At 34.5% G+C, this 20,065-nt stretch overlaps 1 protein-coding gene across 2 annotated transcripts in view; it reads right to left on the bottom strand.

The window, feature by feature from the left end:
* KCTD8 (potassium channel tetramerization domain containing 8) overlaps positions 1–20,065 on the bottom strand; it is a 236,391-nt gene that overhangs the window by 123,124 nt on the left and 93,202 nt on the right. Inside the window, exon 4 of one of the 2 annotated variants that reach the window (XM_040625337.1) lies at positions 4,987–4,995. The exons of the other annotated variant lie outside the window; for it this stretch is intronic. Coding sequence (XP_040481271.1) covers positions 4,987–4,995 — 9 coding nt within the window. The remainder of the gene's footprint in view (positions 1–4,986; positions 4,996–20,065) is intronic. 2 annotated transcript variants of the gene reach the window in all.

The raw sequence follows: 20,065 nt of genomic DNA, 5'->3' as shown, positions 1-20,065 counted from the left end.
ATTTTCTTTTAGAAAAAATATATCCACTCAATACAATATTCTTTATTCTATTATACAGCATTGAGAAAATGATTTGCTATCAATGAGAGAAAACAGATCATGATAAGGTCTTGGTGATGGGATAATTACATTGTTCTTGATATAATGAACATGACACAAAGTGAATTCAAATCAATCTGCAAGAGGGGTAGAGCTCAGGAGTAGAGCATTTGACTGCAAATCAATCTGCAAGAAAAAATTGCCATTTTTCAGTAGAAATTCACTGCTAATATTTCTTGTTGATTTTGGAGGTGGCAATTTACAGAAATTTGAGTCGTATGTGTATATATGACATACAAGACAGATATATATGACATATGACATACTCTATATGTACTATAAATATATGGAGAGAGAATGCGTGCAATCTTACAAGAGCCCATGCAAATAACAAATATTCTGAGACCAATTTTTCAAAAACCTGAAATAAGGGACATATAGTTAGAAATTAGGATACAGTTATTCCACAGAAACTAATAGATACCCTCAATTAAAACACAGAACAAATTTATCTCAGATAATCACCTTTTACCAGACATAAAGTTTAATGCAATATGCTAAAAGAAATACTCAAAAGATCAGAAGACCTAAATTTCATTCATCATTCAATTATTTTCTGGCTACAGAATCTTGAGTAAGTCACCCATCCTCTAAATTTCAGTGTTCTTAATTACCATGAAGGAGCTGGACCTGCTCAGCCAATGTTTTTCTAACTGATCTTAACAGTTGACTTTTCTTTTCCAATCACAGTCTATACAGAATTTCGGTATGTGTCTAACAGGTGACGGGGATGCTGCTCTGTTAGAACGAAGATGAGAGAAACATGGTCCAGGATCTTCAGGCTTAGCGGTCCCACACCACTGTCATACAAATGTCTTAAATGTTGTTTCAAATCAAGAATTCCACTTCTAAAAAGTATTAATCTCCAGTCTATAAATATCAGTCTCTCAACACCGAAGAGAATGGAATATTATTCAACATTTTTATTCCCAGTAGAATCATACAGCGTAAGTGCTCAATAAATGGTTATTGACTTGAATGCTGTCATTTGCAATTCTGCCTTACATTTATGTACGATTTCACTTCTTACAAAGCACTTTCAATTTCTCACATTATCTCACTTGCTTTTACCATTAATGAAACAGGCAAGACAAGTATAAAGGAAAGAGGAGTAGGTTCTCACTGTATTAGTGTTTCTCTTTAAAAAAAAAATCTCAATAGTTGCAAAAAGACAAATTCATCATACTAATTTCATCATGAACGATTCTATTTTTATAGCACCAGTTATCACACATGTTCCATATTCATGGTGCTCTTTCAAAAATGCCTTTTGTTTTATATGATCCATCAGGGATTCTCAACTGTGGCACTATTGACATTTAAGGCTGGATAATCCTTTGTAGTGGTATACTGTCCTGTGAACTACAGGATGCTTACCACCATCCCTGGCTTTATCCCCTACAGTGTTTGCACTTTCCCAGTTGAGACCAGCAAAAAATATCTTCAGACATTGTCAAATGTCCCCTGGGAAGGGAGGGCAAAATCACCCCCCAATTGAGAACTACTCGATAGACAAACACTGAAGCTAAAGGCAGTGACCAATTCATTTCTATATGCCTCCTATCTTCTCAGTGATTAGCACAGTAGTCCAGACTGAATAGAGAGCAATTTACCTGATCTAAGTCTCAATTTGTTTATCTGTAAGATAGGGATACCTAATAAGGATTCATCTCAGAAATATGAAATCCCTTAATGTTAGAATTACTAATAAAATAATGTATCTTATCAATAGGAAAATTAGAAAAAAGAACATCATGGAATCAAAATTTAATTTGGTAAGTTTTAATACCACCCAATTAAAAAATGAGGAATAAAGAATATTCCCTTAAGTCATGAAGCATGTCATTCTCAAATAAAAGCATTTTTTTATGCCTCCACTGAAGGCACCCAAATCAAAAACCAAAAATTGCTGCTATCTCTGGTCTATAAAACAACAACAAAAAATATGAAACATAAATAGGAGCTATAGTTATAAGAGAAAGTATGACTATTTGCAAAGTATCAACTGAAAAACCAAAGATAAAAGTCTCATTCAAATGTCTAGGAAGAAGATAAAAGTGCAAATGTCACTAACTTTTCTCTGTAGCAATAACAGAAAATATATAAATAGCCATAATATCTTGAAATTAAAATATTCCAAACAATAAATGTGTGACACCTATTGGGAGAAAACTACATACCCTTATTGGGAGATATAAAAAGAATTGATGAACACATTGTTAAAAAAATAAAATTATGTCTATTTTGTATATCAAAAGAAATGTAGAATAAAATAAAATTGCTATATAATAAATCTTTATTCAGAGAACTCTTTTCTGCTTAAAAATGATTGAAGAAATGATCAATGAAAACAATTTAAATAATGTTAAAATGACAAATGGGAAAATACTTATAATAAATATGTCGAAAAAGGAGTTAATCCAGGAAAGAACCTCAAGGGATACATCATAAAAGAAGAAATGCACATAGGTAATAAATACCTCCAAAATGTTCAATCTAACTAATAATTAATTACGAAGTAAAACAAATTATAATTGACCTATTATAGAGCTAATCAGGGTTTTTTCTAAAGTATACATTTTGAATTGGACATTTTAGAGGAAGGAGATGGTAGGGAAGATGGTGAGGAACATAATTTGTATTTATAATAGAAAAATATCTCATATATCTATATCTATATCTTATATTTAAATATAAGTCCCTTATATACACTCACAAGAGAACAGAGTAGAGCAAGAGCTAGTTGGGGCCTTTTTTGAACAGGAGAGCCCACATTGTGAATTTAAAGGAGAAAACATGGGATTTTTTTTTCTATTTTTCACCAATTTTGCATGGAAGGGGAATTTAGATATTGGAGAAAAGAAAGTAACAGGTTAAAATCATGAAGGTATAGTTTAACATATAAATCTATAGTTTATGCTGGCTGACAATGAGGCTGACATTAATCATCATTGACTTTATCTCCAAAATGGGGAGATAATCCCTGCCCAATTTACCTAGTAGAGTCGTGTGAAGACCAAATATGATACAGGACTTTATAGTTAACAAAGTGATTATTAGTTATGATATGGTTGCCTTCTTTAAAACTGCAAAAGGCAATTTTTAAAAATTCAAAATATATAACTATAATCCATGCCTTATTTATCGAGGAAAAAAAGAAATACAACATTAGTTAATACATAACAAGAAATTTGGGGATTTATGTTGGATGTATAGCCAAAAGATCCCTTAACTTGAAAAATAAAATTTAAAATGGGAACTCAGGATTATTCTAGAGTTTTCAGAAACCCTACCATTTTAATGGCAAGAAAAAAGACTGTTTTAAAAGTATCATTGTATCAACCAAGGTAACAACTGGATTAACTCAAAAATTGTGTGTGTGTGTGTGTGTGTGTGTGTGTGTGTGTGTCCTTTTGCTCAAAATTTACGAAAAGGAAAAGAAAGCTTAAGTAGCTAAAACAAGATCACAAAAAGAATCAAATGCTTTGGCATCCCTTACATATATTTGTTCCTTCCTCTTTTGTTAGTTCCTCCCACATTTGGTCTCTTCTCTCCCCATCTATTACCACACAGCAACAACTGCTTAGCCAACCTTTGATATAACAAAGAGCAGAAAATTACTTGTTCCTATCTAATAGGACAAAGGGCATTGGTCAGCATTTGAAGCTGTAATGGATTTAAAAAGGCAAAACCTGACATCTTTGAGGTGTTATGTCCTGTATGAACTAAAAGAGATACCCTGTGGTAAGCAGAATAATGCTTCCCTCTCCCCACACCTGCCAAAAAAAAAAAAAAAGAAAAGAAAAGAAAAGAAAGCAAGCAAGCCCTAACCCCTAGAACCTGTGAATATGTTACCTTCCATGACAAAGAACTTTACAGATGTGATTAAGTTTAAGGACCTGAAGATGCAGGGATTATTCTGGATTATCTTGGTGAGCCCAATCTAATCAAACCAGTTCTGAAAATGAAAGACAGTAGAAAAAGAGTGCGTCAGAGATATGCAACATTGGAAGCACTCAATCCACTGTTGCTGGCTTTCAGTGCCAAGGAAAGGGGCTCCAGGCCAAGGAACGCTGGTGGCCCCCAACTGGGAATGGCCCTCAGTCTACAGCCAGCCAGGAACTTAATTCTGCCACAAAACCAGAGCAGCAGGAAACTGATTCTCCCTTAGCACCTTCAGAAAGGAAAGCAGCTCTGGTGACATCTTGATTTCAGATCTGTGAAACCCCTACTAGGCCTCCAATCCATGTAGTCCATACATGTTGTTCAAGCTACTAAATTTGTGGTAATTTGTTATGGAAACAAAAAACTCATATAGAATCATATACTTAGAGAAAATGTTAAATTTTGTCATTTGGTAGAACAAATAACAGTTGTAAAATTCTCATGTTCTGTGAAATATAATTAGATCATGAACTGATTGTAAAGTATTTATACTAATTATTTAGAGTGTCATTAAATAATATAATCTAAAAAGTATAATTAAAACTAATACTACTAACAACTAATATACATAGAATGTCAGGTGTTATCCTAAATACTTGACTAACATTATCTTATTTAACTTTCAGGAAACCCTTTTCGTAAATTTTATTTTTATCCCTATCTTACAGATAAACAAATTGAGACTTAGATAAGGTAAATTGCCCAAGGTCATCCAGCTAGTAAAATATAGAGGTGAAACTCAAACCTAATCTCTGGGGCGCCTGGGTGGCTCAGTTAGTTAAGGACCTGCCTTCAGCTCAGATCATGATCTCAGGGTCCTGGGATCAAGGCCCGAGTTGGGCTCCCTGCTCAGCCTGCGTCTCCCTCTCCTCCCAACTTGTGCATTCTCTCTCACTATCGCTGTCTCTCAAATAAATAGATAAATTAAAAAAAAAAAAAAACCAACAACAACTAATCTCTGACAACACCCTTGTGATTATAACGCTATGGTAAGTTTTATATATTGCCCATTAATACAGTTGGCAAATTTGCCTTTGTGTTATTTGCTCATTTGCATAATTTGAAGGCTCCATAGTCCGGTTGTTTTACTGGGTCTCTCAAACACTCAGAACCAGGACTTTCATAGAGTAATTAATGCCCTGTAAAGTTTATAAAACATAATGACATATGAATTTTTAAATTAAGGTTTCATTATAATATACCTCAAACACTGACATTTACAAATAGGAATGAAATAATAAAAATAAGAAGTCAAAAGAAATATCCTGCAATTTCTTATTAAAATATCTACTGAGAGCTGCTCTATTTTTCTAAGCACTGTGGATATAGCACAAGTATTTATTCAAGAGAAGTAAAAATTTATGTTCACACAAAGTATCTACACGAATATCTGTAACCTATTCTTTCATAAACACCAAAAGTAGGCAACAATGCTAATGTCCCAAGGAATGGCTAAAGAAACTCTGGCACATCCATACAATGAAACAGTACTTGCAATAAAAAGAAATGAGCTATCAATACATGCAGCAATATGAATGACTAGCAAATGCATTTTTCTAGTGAAAGAGTTGGACCCAAAAGGCTGTATACGATCTGATTCCATTTATGTCATATTCTGAAAAAGACAAATAGGGACAGAGAACAGATGAATGGCTGGGCGTGGGAAAACTGGCTGACGACACGGGTATTAATAGGACATTCTATTATATTGATTATGGTGGTGGACATAATTCTACTCATTTTTTAAAAATCTATACAACTATAAAGCAAAAAATAAATTTCAAATGTAAATTAAAAATAAATAAATAACCAATAGGACAGATATTACAGAATATTTAAAGCTACTCAGGAAACAGAAAGGTAGATGGGGCAAAGAAACAAAGACCAAACGGCACAAATAGAAAAAAATTAGCAAAATAGGCTGACAATCAACCATATCAATAATTACACTAATCATAAATTTATTAACACTTTTAATTAAAAAGAACCAGTTATCGGGGCACCTGGGTGGCTCAGTTGGTTAAGTGTCTGCCTTTGGCTCAGGTCATGGTCCCAGAGTCCTGGGATGGAGCCCCACTTTGGGCTCACTGCTCAGCGGGGAGTCTGCTTCTCCCTCTCCTCCCTACCTGTGCTCTCTCTCACTATCTTTGTCTCTCACACTCAAATAAATAAATAAAATCTGAAATAAATAAATAAATAAATAAATAAATAAATAAATAAAACCAATTATCAAAGTGGATTTAAAAAGCAGGAATTGACTACATGCTAGCTTTTTAAATTTTATTTATTTATTTATTTATTTATTTATTTATTTATTTGAGAACATGCCAGTGAGCATGGCAGGGGGCGGGTGTTGGGGGGAGAAGGCAGAGGGAGAGGAGAGAGAATCCTCAAACACCTTCTGAGCACGGAGCCCAAGGCAGGGACCTGAGATCATGACCAGGGCCAAAATCAAGAGTCCACTACTTAACCCACTGGGCCACTCAGGTGCCCCGAGTACATGCTATCTTTAAGAGTTATATTTATTATTAAATATGAATATTTTAAGAGTTATATTTATACATTAAATACAAATATAAACACACAGATGGTTCAAAAGTAGGCAGATAGCAAAAGATACTACTTGACAACAACAATCCTTAGAAAATTGTAGTGGTTAATAACAATGTGACCTCTGGTTAGGGAGTACTATCAAAAATAAACAGAGATGATTCAAACAATAGAAGGATCAATTTATCAGGAAGACATAACAATTCCAAATGTATATGCACCTAATAGTGGAACTTCAAAATACATAAAATAAAATGACATGGCTGAAGTGAGTAATGGACAGTTCGACAATTACAGTTGAAAGATTTAAAATTCCCCTCCCAGTAATTGATAAATCAAGGAGAAAATCCCTCTGAATATAAAAGATTTTAACATTATCAACCAACTTAAAATAATTGACAATTTTAGAACACTACAATAAAATATTGAGAAGGAACATATACCGAGAGAGACCAAGACTCTGAAAGGATTTAAATCCTTTGACCACAACAACATTAAATTAAAAATTATATTTCAGAGAACTGCCGGATACTTGGAAATTAATCAATTGTTTCATAATCCCCTGACAAAATATTTTACAAAATATAAAAACATTATTCAAATGAATAATTAAAAGATAACTCCTCCCCCCAAATGGAAAAACAATTTGAAAAGACATTTCAAAATAAGAAACACAAATGGTCAATAGCATATAAATGGTGTTTGATATCATCAGTTATCCGGGAAAAAAAAACAAAAACAAACAATACCCCCAAAACTCACTAAACTGGCTAGATTTAAAGACTAACAGCACCAAAACAATGGTTGCATAAAGCAAAACAGAGGCAAGTGACCCAGCTTTTCCTTGGTGCTAATTAGTGGCAACTAAACCCAGAATGCACTCCTGAAGACAGCAAGAGCTACTGCTCATTGGAGACCTTCCAACCTCATCCTCAAATTTGACCTTGGAATAGCAGCTCTGTGGAGAAATTCCTCTGTTTGCCACTATTAATTCCCCATTGTTTAATGCAGTATTCCTGAGGTCTTTCTTTTTTTTTTTCAACTAAACATGCTTAGTTAGCACTAAAACCCAGTAAATCATTAATAAGTAAGTGTTTTATGTCACAATTTTTGTATACCTCCTTAGTATAATTAATGAGAAAATTACATTATATAAAAAATATATCAGCATTATCAACATTCGGACATTTATGATCAATAAAAGAATTCTACATAAAACTTTTTGGTTATAAGATCTAAACATTAGTTGTAAATATAACTTAATATTGTATGTATAAACCAGGATCATGCTAATGGTAATGCAGGCAGCCATATCCTTCTCTTGGTTCCATTAAAGAAATAATTAGATCAATACTTTTATACAAAAAATAAATGCCATTATTATTCCCATAGGGCATAATCTTGGCCTTTCACTTGAAATAAGTCGGCAAGTTTCCTTCATGATAAATAATGTAATATTAATATCACAGCTGGAGAACTGTTCTCTGAATACACCCAGCAGGTACAGGAATTATAGCCCAATTTTACTTGGAAATATACTATTCCTTCCTAATAAGTATGTCTAGCTTCAAATAACATAGAAGGACAGAGTTAAGAACATAATTAAAATGATTGTATTACATAAAAATGAGCACACAACTTTGCATGGTAAAATCTCTAGGTCAGTGGTGAAAATCCCTGAAGAAAATGACACAGCTAATTGGCCTAAATATTAGATAAGTAAAGCCATTAGTCAAAACCCTATTTTTCTAACTTCCCCTTTCTTAACACAGTTTTAAATAACTGCAATAATGCAGATGGCATATGTAACACCAATCTGAAAGTCACACTCTAGAAAATATACGTGTAAACAGAGTTAAGGAGATACTATGCTTAGTTTCATTTGCTTCAACCAGACTAGCCAGAATCACAAAGACAAGTGCAAACTAAATGCATATGTATATGTGTATCTTCAAAGGTTCTATTCTTGTGATCAACGGCATTCATTCTAATAATGAATATCTGTGTGTCTCAACTACAGCTGGTTATGATTCTTACACTAATTCCTTATCAAAACTACTTATAAGAAAAAATATACCTATGGCTTCAGAGGGGAAGTGATATTTCCTCAGGGATTTTGACATCATTAAGCTCTAAACCCAAGAATCTAGATTAGTGATCCCTCTCAGTCCCTGCTGCTTGCAGCCCCTTATGCTTACATTAATAACAGTTATTTTTCAGAAACCAAAAAAACAGGTAACACGACCTTTTGGCTGTGTTCACCCTCCTTGTCAGCTTGGCAGCGTTTACGATATTGATTCCCTCCTCCTCAATGAAACTCTTCTCTCTGCTGGCTCAGATCTCCTCTTACTACCCTTGAGCCTCCTTTATGCCCCTAATTTTTTCTCTCTTTCTTAGATTCCACATCTTCAGATACCCTGTCAGTTCTAGAAACTGCGCATTTATAAACTGCATTTCTGGCTGAGACTACGGAAAAACTGAAATGATGCTAAAGTCAGTCTTATCATCATCATCATCATCATCTTCATCATCATCATCATCATCATCCAGAAGCAACTCTAGCATCTGCCTTCACTTTTTGATTTCTACACATTAATAATTGTAGAATGAACATTTTTGAGATAGAGTTAGGAGCGTATGAGATTTGTTGGTGACACTATCTGTAAAAGATAGAAAGGGAAGAAACATTGGGTAAGGAAAGACCTCAGACTGTGAAATAGATGTGGAACATGTTAAGAAAAGGATTTGGGGGGCGCCTGGGAGGCTCAGTTGATTAAGCATCTGCCATGGCCCAGGTTCTGGGATCCAGCCCCACATTGAGCTCCCTGCTCTGTGGGGAGCCTGCTCCCCCACCCCCACCCCTGCCGCTCCCCCTGCTTGTGCTCTCTCTCTCTGTCAAATAAATTAATTAAATCTTAAAAAAAAGAGAGAGAGAGAGAAAGAAAAGTATTTGGGTGGAGGAAAGAAGGACTGGGCAAAGAAAGGCTTAAAACACAGTAAAGAACTGACAAAGTCTTGGCTCACCCAGTGGAAAGCTTTTGCGCAAGGACTTTTTATTATAGGAGTCCCACATTGTTCAGAAATGACCAGGCTCTAGAACACCTGATGTGATCAGCCACTGATAGAGAGCTGCCCAGGAAAAGCGTGACCCTGGTTCAAAAACCAGTGTGGATCCTGAAAGCACAAACAGTAGGAATTGCCCACCAACTGTACAACTTGCAGCTGACCAGGTTAGCAGGTTCTTTCTGGAAAGTATAGTTGAGTGGCACAACCCCATGGCTGCCATCCTCTTAATACCTTCCACTTACATGACTACATATGACTTCCTCTTGGTGTGTTCTATCCTGACTTCTCCATATCACTCAGTTCTAGACTCAGCCATTGGATTAATTTTCCAAAGCACAATTCTGATTGTACCAATGCCTATTCAAAAGCCTCAATATTGGGGCGCCTGGGTGGCACAGTCGTTAAGCGTCTGCCTTCGGCTCAGGGCGTGATCCCAGCGTTCTGGGATCGAGCCCCACATCAGGCTCCTCTGCTCTGAGCCTGCTTCTTCCTCTCCCACTCCCCCTGCTTGTGTTCCCTCTTTCGCTGGCTGTCTCTTTCTGTCAAATAAATAAATAAAATCTTCAAAAAAAAAAAGCCTCAATATTATTTAATATTACTACATATTTGTTATTTAATAAATGAAGTTGAAATTCTTTAACTCAGCACTGAAGGCCCACCAAAATATGAGCCCAGTCATTCTTTATGGATTTGTCTAAGAGACAGTAAAGTGCTATAGAAAAGACACTTCACAGCCACAGAGAGAGGCTTAAAATGCTGATTCTATCCACCACTTGCTAGGTATATAACATTATTTTCACCTTTATTGCCTCATTAGTAAAATGAAAATATCTGAGGTACATTTTGCAAGTTTATTGAGATAATTTTAGGACACAAAAAACATTTAATGCATTTTAATTTCCTTTTACTGTTCTTTCTCTTCTGCATGAATATGGTCAGATCCTTTACCATACCTTGAATATGTCTCATACTTTCCTGTCTACGCCTTACCTCTGACCCTGTTGTAAACTCTTTCTCTACAACATATCATTTCCCAATATCTTTTCAGCTATTCAAATCCTACCCATCATCTGAAGTCTTACAGTCCAACTCCTTCTGATCACCCCAGGGAGATGTTGCTCCATCATTTAGACAAAACAAAAACAAAATTGGGTAACACTCATGGAAAGCCACATGTTCCTTTTTTCCTGCACCCATTTATTTTCATTTATGCCTACAGTAAAAGGATCATAAGGTTAAGGTCAGTATATGTATGTATTTATATATAAACATAAATACTAGACCTTCTAGCATGGAATTTGCAATAGTAAATCCTCATTAAATATTTCAATGTAATATCATCTAGTGTTATGCAAGCTAACAACTTCATGAGATTATTTAGTGATGTTCTAAAGATACCTGTTTATGTATGATAGCTCCACAAAAGATATATATTTGGTAAAATGAATAAAATGTTTAAAAATTTTTTGATAGCCATTAATCTATGAAATACCATCCATGTTAAAACAGCCTTACAATGAATCAGGAAGACTAGCCCATCCTTTGTATCATTTATTCAACCAAAATTGATTTTCTGCCCCCATCAGCCAAGCTCCTTGAAAGAGCTGGCAATACCTACTTTCTTCCTCATCTCTCCTATCCTCCTGTTCACTGCAATCAGACTTCCGTCCCCATTTACTTGAATAGAACCATTATCACATGCACCAAAGAATTCCACATTGGCTACCTGGAACATTCGAAGGATACATTTTGATTCACTCAGTATCGCAATTTCATTCAGATCTCTGTCCAAATATAACTCCTCAACTTCCCAATCCCCTATCTATTCCTTTAATGTGCTCCGTCCTCACATACATATAAGTTTACCTGACATGGTTAACTATCGACTTTTTAAATTGCTCACTTTTTTTAAATCTCCTTCCCTATAATGAAAGTTTAATAAGGACATAGACTTCATCTTATTTGCTGTTTTATCCTCAGCACTTAGAATGGTTCTGTCAGTAAATAACTGTGGCATGCATGAATAAATGATGTTCTGAAGATAACATTATGGGTTAGATGATCCAGTATTTTCACCACAGGACTGAAATTAGTTCAATTTTTGGTTATTAAAAACAGGATTTTTGTGCATTAAAAGTACCCAAACAAACCTATTTAGTTAGTAACAAAACCAAGTTAGACATCCGTATAGTTTTGGCCATTTCTTCAGAAAAAAATAATGGAGACCTGCTGCAAAATTATCTTTGTTACTGATTTTGAAATTGTGTGCACAGGAACCATAAGGTTCCCAGGAAGTCTGGGGATCTCAGCAGGAACCCTAGGGTTCCTAGACCTCTGTGGAGATTTCTGAAATGAATAAAACACTGAGTTCTAAATTTGAAGAGTTTCAGGCTCACACCCCCTCCCAACTGCCTGTTGTTGTTGTTGTTGTTGTTGTTGTTGTTGTTGTTGTTAATTTTATACAATGAAATTCCACACATTCCTTTGTGTGGGAAGATTTAAAAAAATGAAGTCCTGTTACTCTAACAACATAAAAATCCAGAAAATATCATTAATTAAAAGAATCAATACATTCTCATAGGACAAAGAGTTCATAAGATCCTTGAAACATGAATCTGACCTTCTAGTAACTTTACATTGTATCTCTGCCTAGAACACCACTGAGTACAGAAGGATCACATCAATTACAGCTGTTAGATTGAGCTGCAAAGAATCATTTATTCTTTCTTCAACATTTTAGTTTCACTTTATTAAGTCAACATTCAGACTCCATTAAATGTCCATTCATCTTTGCATATATAGCCATAGTCTAAAAAAAGGAAGAAAACATGAAATAGCTTATGTTTTTTGGTTTTGTTTTTGTAATAAATAGTTGAAAAGAAGAACCTGGCCTGGGAATCTAGTGGCCTTCTTGCCTGGTCCCCACTAGGAACACAAGCATTCTCTTCCCATTCCATGAATCTTGAAGATTTTGCTTACTTACCTTAGATCAATCACCACCTTGGATATAGCCCAGTATGCATTAAAATGAAGCCAGCTTACCTAAATGAAGGCCTTGTTAGCTCTGCTAAACTGACTATATTCAGCTTACAGGGGCATCACCACATTTATCAATGACCTGTTTGAACTCCACTACCTCTGAAGCACTGACATACCCACCTGTGATTAAGTATGGGATAATGTGTGATGATGGTTAGGAAAAGGAATAGCTCCCTTGATTGACAGGGACAGGAAACTCACTAATAAAGAGACTAGAAAGGTATCAGATTTTGTGTGTATGTATATGTATACACGAGATATATGAAATATATAGGAGATACATGATATACACGATGCATATGTATATATACAGATTTGTGAATTAAGTATCTTTTTAAAACCTTCTGCCCAACTGGGCAGTTTTCTTACTATTTAGTTGTAACATCTCTTTATATATTTTTTACATAGTTCCTTGTCAGATATATATTTTGTAAATATTTCCTCCCAGATTATAGCTTGCCTTTTCATTTTTGTGTCTTTTGAAAGGCAAAATTTCTGATTTTGCTTAACTTAATTTTTTAAATTTTTACTTTTACACTTCATGGTTTTTGTATGCTACATGTAATCTTCGCCAAATCCAATGTCACTAAGATTTTTTCTAAAATTTTTCTTCTAGAAGTTGATACTTTCACTATTATATTTAGGTCTATGATCCACTTAGAATTAAATTTTATATAATGTATGATATAAGATTTGATTTTTTTTATATGACTATCCAGTTTTTTCAGGCATCATTTTTTAATTACCTTTCTCCACTGAACTGCCTTCTCAACTTTGTGCAGGTTCTATTTCTGGATTCTCCATTTACTTCCAATAATATTTATGTTAACATACTAATACTACCTGTTTTTGATTCCTGTGACTTTACAATAAGTCTTGAAATCAACTAAAGAAAATCAAGTCCTTTGATTTTTCTTCTTTTTCAAAATTGGTTTGGTTATTATAGGTACTTGATACTTCCATATAAATTTTACAATCAGCTTGTCAATTTTTATTAAAAAGTCTGATGAGATTTGATTGGGATTGCACTGAATCTAACAACGTCATTAAGAACTTACATCTTAATGTTGAGCCATCCAAACAATGAACATAGTATAGCTTCCTATTCTGCTAGGTCTTTTATAATTTCTCTTATCAATTATTTTTAGAATTTTCATTGCTCAGATCTTGCATGTATTTTCTTCTGTATATACCTAAGTATTTCATGTGTCTTATTACATATAAAAAGCATCATTTTTTGTATCATGATCTTTGATTTAATGTAATTATCAGTAGTTTAGGCTTAAAAATCATCTTGCTTTTTATTTTCTGTCTCATTTGTTATTTCTTTTATCTTTTTAAAATTTTTATTGATTAATTGAACATTATTCCATTTTATTTCTTTTTTTAATTAATTTATTTATTTCAGAGAGAGAGAACGAGAGCAAGTGGAGAGAGGGGCAGAAGGGGTAAGAGAGAGAGAATCCTTGAGCAGACTCCCCACTGAGCACAGTCTGATGTGGGGCTTGATCCCAGGACCCTGAGATCATGACCTGAGCCAAAATAAAGAGCCAGCCACCCAACTGACTGAGCCACCCTGGCACCCCTCCCTCTTATTTTTATCATTTGCCTATTAATTGCACCTATTCTGGGCATTTTTATGGTTTCTCTATGGTTTATAATATGCATATACACCTTTTACTGACAATAACCATACTTTCAAATAACACTATATTACTTTACATACAATGGAAAAACTTTATATAAGGATGCTATCACATCTTTGCTACATGTATTACATATCACACAATATGTTATTATCATCTTACTTTAGAAAGTCAACTATATTTTTTTAATTACAAAATGGGAAAATCATCCATTTACATATACCCATGTATTTGTCAATGCCAGCAATCTTCAATTTGTTGAAAGTTTGTTTAGACAATCTTCTTTGTTTAGATTCATGTAATATTACTCTCCTTTAGCCTGAAATTTCCTTTAATATTTCTGGCAATGCAGTTTTATTGGTGATAAATAATCTGGGAAAAAAATTACATTTCACCTTCATTTTGAAGGAAATTTTAGCTGTCTATAGAATCTAGATTTATTTTTTTTCCTTCAGCATTCTTAAAAATACATTCCATTGTCTTTTTCTTGAATTACTTATGATGAAATATCTGTAATAATTCCCCTACCCTCACAAAATATGACAGGCCTTATTTTTTCTTACTCCTTTTAGGACTTTCTCTTTAATCCTAATTCTTAGCAATTGGCTTATAATGTATCTTTTGGCTTTCTTTATTTTTATCCTGCTTTGGGTTCTCTGATATTTGTAGATCTGTTGGTTATAATTTTAATCAAATTTGGAAAAATTGGGCCATTACTTTTTCAAAAATTTCTCTTCCCCCTTTCCTCTTTAGACCACTTGATATGGTCCACAGGCCCCATAGATCCCTGGAGGTCTATTTTTATTTTTATATTTTTTTTACCTTTGTGCTTCACTTTTGATAGTTTCTATTTCTAGGTCTTCAAATTCACTAATTTTTTTCCTACTCTAAACTGCCATTATTCTAATCCATTGAATTTTCATTTCAGGTCTTCTATATTTCAGCTCTAAAAGTTACATTTAATTCTCCTATATAGCCTCCATTTCTATTGCTATTATGTTCATGTTTTCCTTTAAATCCTGAGCATGTTTACTGTAAGTGATTCAAGTCATCCTCTGCTATTTCCACATCTCTGTAATTTCTTTTTGGGGGGGGGGGGCAGAAGGAGAGGGAGAGAGAGAATCTTAAGCAGGTTCCATGACCAGTTGGGAGCCCTATGCAGGGGGTGGGAGAGGGGCCCAATCTCTCAATCCTGAGATCATGACCTGAGCCAAAATCAAGAGTCAGAGGCTTAATGGACTGAGCCACCCAGGTGCCCCTTCCACATCTCCGTAATTTCTATATTACTTTCTATTATCAGATTTTTTCCTAAGCAAATTTAAGAGTTCTGTTTTTCTTTGTATATCTAATGATTTTTTGTTTGTGTCCTTTTTTTTTTCTTTTAGGAATCCAAACAGATATTTATTTAATTTTTTTTTTCTGATGTAAAGTTCGATGATTCATTAGTTGCGTATAACACCCAGTGCACCATGCAATACGTGCCCTCCTTACTACCCATCACCAGTCTATCCCATTCCTCCACCCCCCTCCCCTCTGAACTTCTAGACATCATGAATCTTATATTATTGAGTACTGCATTTTGTTGGCTTTTTAAAAACTGTGTCAGACTTTTCTATTAATAGGCAGTTATTTGCAGACCAGGCTGATCCTTTTGAGGCTTGTTTTAGGGTTTTTTTGGGGGGGGGGCAGTGGTGCACATGTCCAGTGTAGCCTTTATTCTAAGCTAAATTTACATCCATTTCTAAGATGTTATTCTTTTTTTTTTTTAAGATTTTATTTATTTATTTATTTGACAGAGAGAGGGAGACAGCCAGCGAGAGAGGGAACACAAGCAGAGGAAGTGGGAGAGGAAGAAGCAGGCTCCCAGTGGAGGAGCCTGATGTGGGGCTCGATCCCGTAACGCCGGGATCATGCCCTGAGCTAAAGGCAGACGCTTAACAACTGAGCCACCCAGGCACCTCTAAGATGTTACTCTTATGGGGTCTTTTTATGAATGTCTCAGGGGTTCAAACAGTTCTCCCCACTCTAGCCTGTTGGAACTGAAACTACCCTAGCCTTGTATGACCTGTGAAAATTGATCATATTATAATCGCTACTAATTCCCTAATAAGCCTCATGTAATTTCCCTCTGTACCTGGCCAGCTTAGTATTCAGTGACAGACCCCAGGATACCACTAATCAGAATTCTGGAGATTTTTCTCCATAGCTCCCTCCTACACCTTGCAAATTCCAGCAATCTGGACCTCCCCAAATTCTATTTATGTCACCTCAACCAGAGAGACCACTGGACTCTGTCTTGGCTCCTCCATCTTGCATCATGATTAGGAAAATATTTTCAGGGAAAAGGCCAAGATGATCATAGGGCTCTCCTCATTGTATTCTCTTCTTTCTATGATCACAGTCCTACATTTCTCACTGCCCAATGTTTAAAGACAGTTTACCCTACATTATGCAGTGTTCTAGAGATTTACTGACACACAGCTTCTCCAGCCCTAGTCATGCTATCATGGTTGGAAAATTTGTTCTGGATTATTCCAAGCATTTTTATTAGTCATTCTACAACCCACATTAAGATTAAAAAAATCTAGTAGATACTCAACCTGAACAAAAGTTAGTTTTCTAACATTCATATGTAACTCCATCTTTCCCATTCTTATTACCACTAACCTACTACTTTATTTGGTCAGTCTTTTTGTTTTTGTTTTTGTTTTTGTTTTGTTTTGTTTTGTTTTTTGTAGTAACATATAACATGTCTCTCCCTCCAATATCTTTTTTTAAATAATCTATACTACATCGTTTTCTATAATTTTCTATGATAAAATTTTAATCATATCAGCTTCCAGGCTTAATCCTTTTTGACTTTTGCAATTTCTAAATTAAGTAAAAACTTCTTAGATTGGCCTAGTGGGCTTCCCACTCCTTGTCCCTAACCTAATGTTTCCAGCTAGTTTGATCCTATTCCTTCATGCTTACTTTTCATAGAGTGAAACTGGAAGACTCTTTCCTAAATAGGACATGAAGTCCCATCTATGAGTAATGGTCTCTCCACCTGAAACAGCCTTTTCTAGAGCCTTGCCTTCTCCACTTGTCAAAATCACATCTTTAACGCCCATCTCAGATACTGTATTTTTCATGAAGCCTAAAGAAGATAGATATAAATTCCTTCTTCTGAGCCATTATAACATACTCTTATTTTATAAACTTACTAAAAGCACGCAGTGCATGCCACTTCTTTTTCTTTCTTTTTTTTTTTTAAAGATTTTACTTATTTATTTGACAGAGAGAGAGAGTACGCACAAGCATGGGCAGCAGCAGAAGTAGAGAGAGAAGGAAGCTGATGCAGGGCTTGATCTCAGGACCCTAGGATCATGACCTGAGCCAAAGCCAGACACTTAACCAACTGAGCCACCCAGGTGCCCCTGCCATTTACTTTTCTAAGTCTGCCAATTATTTCATCCAAACCTCATAAAGTCCTGCTGAGTGAGTGCTATAGTTATCCTTATCTTACAAATGGGGAAACTAAGGCACAGGGGTGAAGAATAAGTTGTCTATAGTTGTACTACTTATGCTGTGTTACTTTACTTAGAACATCCTTACTGTGCATAAATATAAACTGCACAAGGACACTGGCTTTGCAAAATATTTAGGAAAGATCTTGAATACAGCAGGCATGATACAATAACTATTTGTTCTCACCTGGAAGGCGGAAAGAGTGAGAAATAATAGTCATGGAATGCTATTCTTTTCTAAAAGTTGATACGATTTGGGGAAAATGAATAAAAGCGCAAGAATTAGGAAGCTGGCAGTAAATAACAGAATGGTTTTAGCTGCCTTGATACTTTATGTTGGGTAATTGTTTTATTAAAATTAAAAATTGGAATAGAAAACTTATGAAAAATTGAGTCAACTGAGAAAAACTCAATGACTAACAGTTATCATGGAAAATCTGTTTCCACGTAAGTTTAAATTTACCCCTTTAACCAGTAAAACATTATTTTTAAAATTACTAATTATTGCTGAGAAAAATCTTAAAACATAGCTTTCTTATATCTTTTAAAACAGGGAATACCAAAATATAATTTGTCCTTTCTCTTGATAATAGAGTCACTAGAAATATTGATTTTTAAATTATGCAGTTATAAGGTCATGCCTTCAGGAGTTAGCGAGATCAATGAGGACATTTGCTTTGTTGCTGGGCATGTTGCTTCTTGTGTCTTCTTCCTCATTAAGAACCATGACACATTGTTTCCATTTTTAGTAACATTAATCCATGCTGTTAATAGTCTGTGATGTAAAATTCACTAAATTAGGCAACATAACTTTACACAAAATTTTAAAAATATTCCCTGCCACGATGGGTGGTTCTAATCCTATTACAATCCTTTATGGACTCTGCAGTATGTTTTCCAGTAAGAAATTGTTTTCATTTATTTCTTAGTGAATTTGTTTTAACTGCTAGAGCTGTCAGAACATGACTTCTACACAAAGAGAGTATTTACATAACTAGAAAAATTTACTATCCAGTGTCTCAGTGAAAATTATTTGGTCTATATATTGAGGGCATGGACACAATCAAGCAGCCCAGATTCGCATACTTCTCTGTTCGGTAAGATCAATTTCCAACTAAGAATGTAATTTATTCACTTTTGCATTCCATATGGTGCAGTGTAGTTACTTAAAATATTCAATAAATGAACAAAGCTACTGAAAGAGTTAAACATAATCATTAAGAAAATTCACAGAAGTATAGAAAATAATATAATTTATAATAAAGGTTAAAAAATTAAAAATCTGAGTATGATCATCAACAATAATCTGTAAAATAATCACTATCTAAACATGGAAAATAATTACACAAACACATGAATGCACACATTTTACCCTAGATATATGTAGAATATACTATACATAACTTCTTCATCCCATATTGGCTTTGTTCCTCATGGTTAAGTAGTACACAACCTTCTTACTCTGAATCTTTCCTAGTTTTCAGATTTTGATTTTAGCCTAAGAGTGTCTAACTTTGCAACAAAAGTCTTTTTTACTACCTCTCACTTAACTTTAATCTTTTACCTACTTTACATAAAATGCATTAAGATCCTAAAGATTACAAGCAGTTTGCTGTGAGTTAAGAATGATGGATGCATTCTTACGTCTTAACTTTCCTGGCATCATTTTTTTTCTTTTTTGGTAAAACAAAAAAGAAAGGAAAGACTAAGCGTTATTAACTAACAATTAGGAGAGTAATTGCTCCTTTCTCTTAACGTGTTCTTAAATCCCCATTTTCTCTATCCGCATCAGGGACCTAGGTCCTAGGCAAGGTAGTAGCAAATGAAAAGTGCAGAATTTATGTGATCCATACTTCATTTCTGACTCAGCCTGTTCTTTGTGTAACTTAGAATAAGAGGCTTTGTCTATGTGAGGAGATTAATGACCCTGATAGCTATGATACAAAATTGTCATAAGACTCAATAATTCCACATGTAGAACAACATTTTGAAAACTCTGAACAGCATAAAATTAATAAATATTATTTTTGTAGACAATCCTCCATTGTAAGATGTCCTGCCATTTTCCACAAAACTCAATTTAAGGGCAGTTAGTGGAAAAGAAGACATATAAACCAAAAACAAAAACAAAATCTTCGAAACAAAGATATAAAAATAGTTAACACTCACATTACATTAATTAATCTCTCTCTCTACTGCACCATTTTGTCC

Source organism: Ursus maritimus, unplaced genomic scaffold (genome assembly GCF_017311325.1).
Source record: "Ursus maritimus isolate PB19 unplaced genomic scaffold, ASM1731132v1 scaffold_8, whole genome shotgun sequence".
Classification (NCBI taxonomy): domain Eukaryota; kingdom Metazoa; phylum Chordata; class Mammalia; order Carnivora; family Ursidae; genus Ursus; species Ursus maritimus.
Note: the sequence above shows the minus strand (reverse complement) of the source record. Positions and strands in the feature narration are given on the sequence as shown.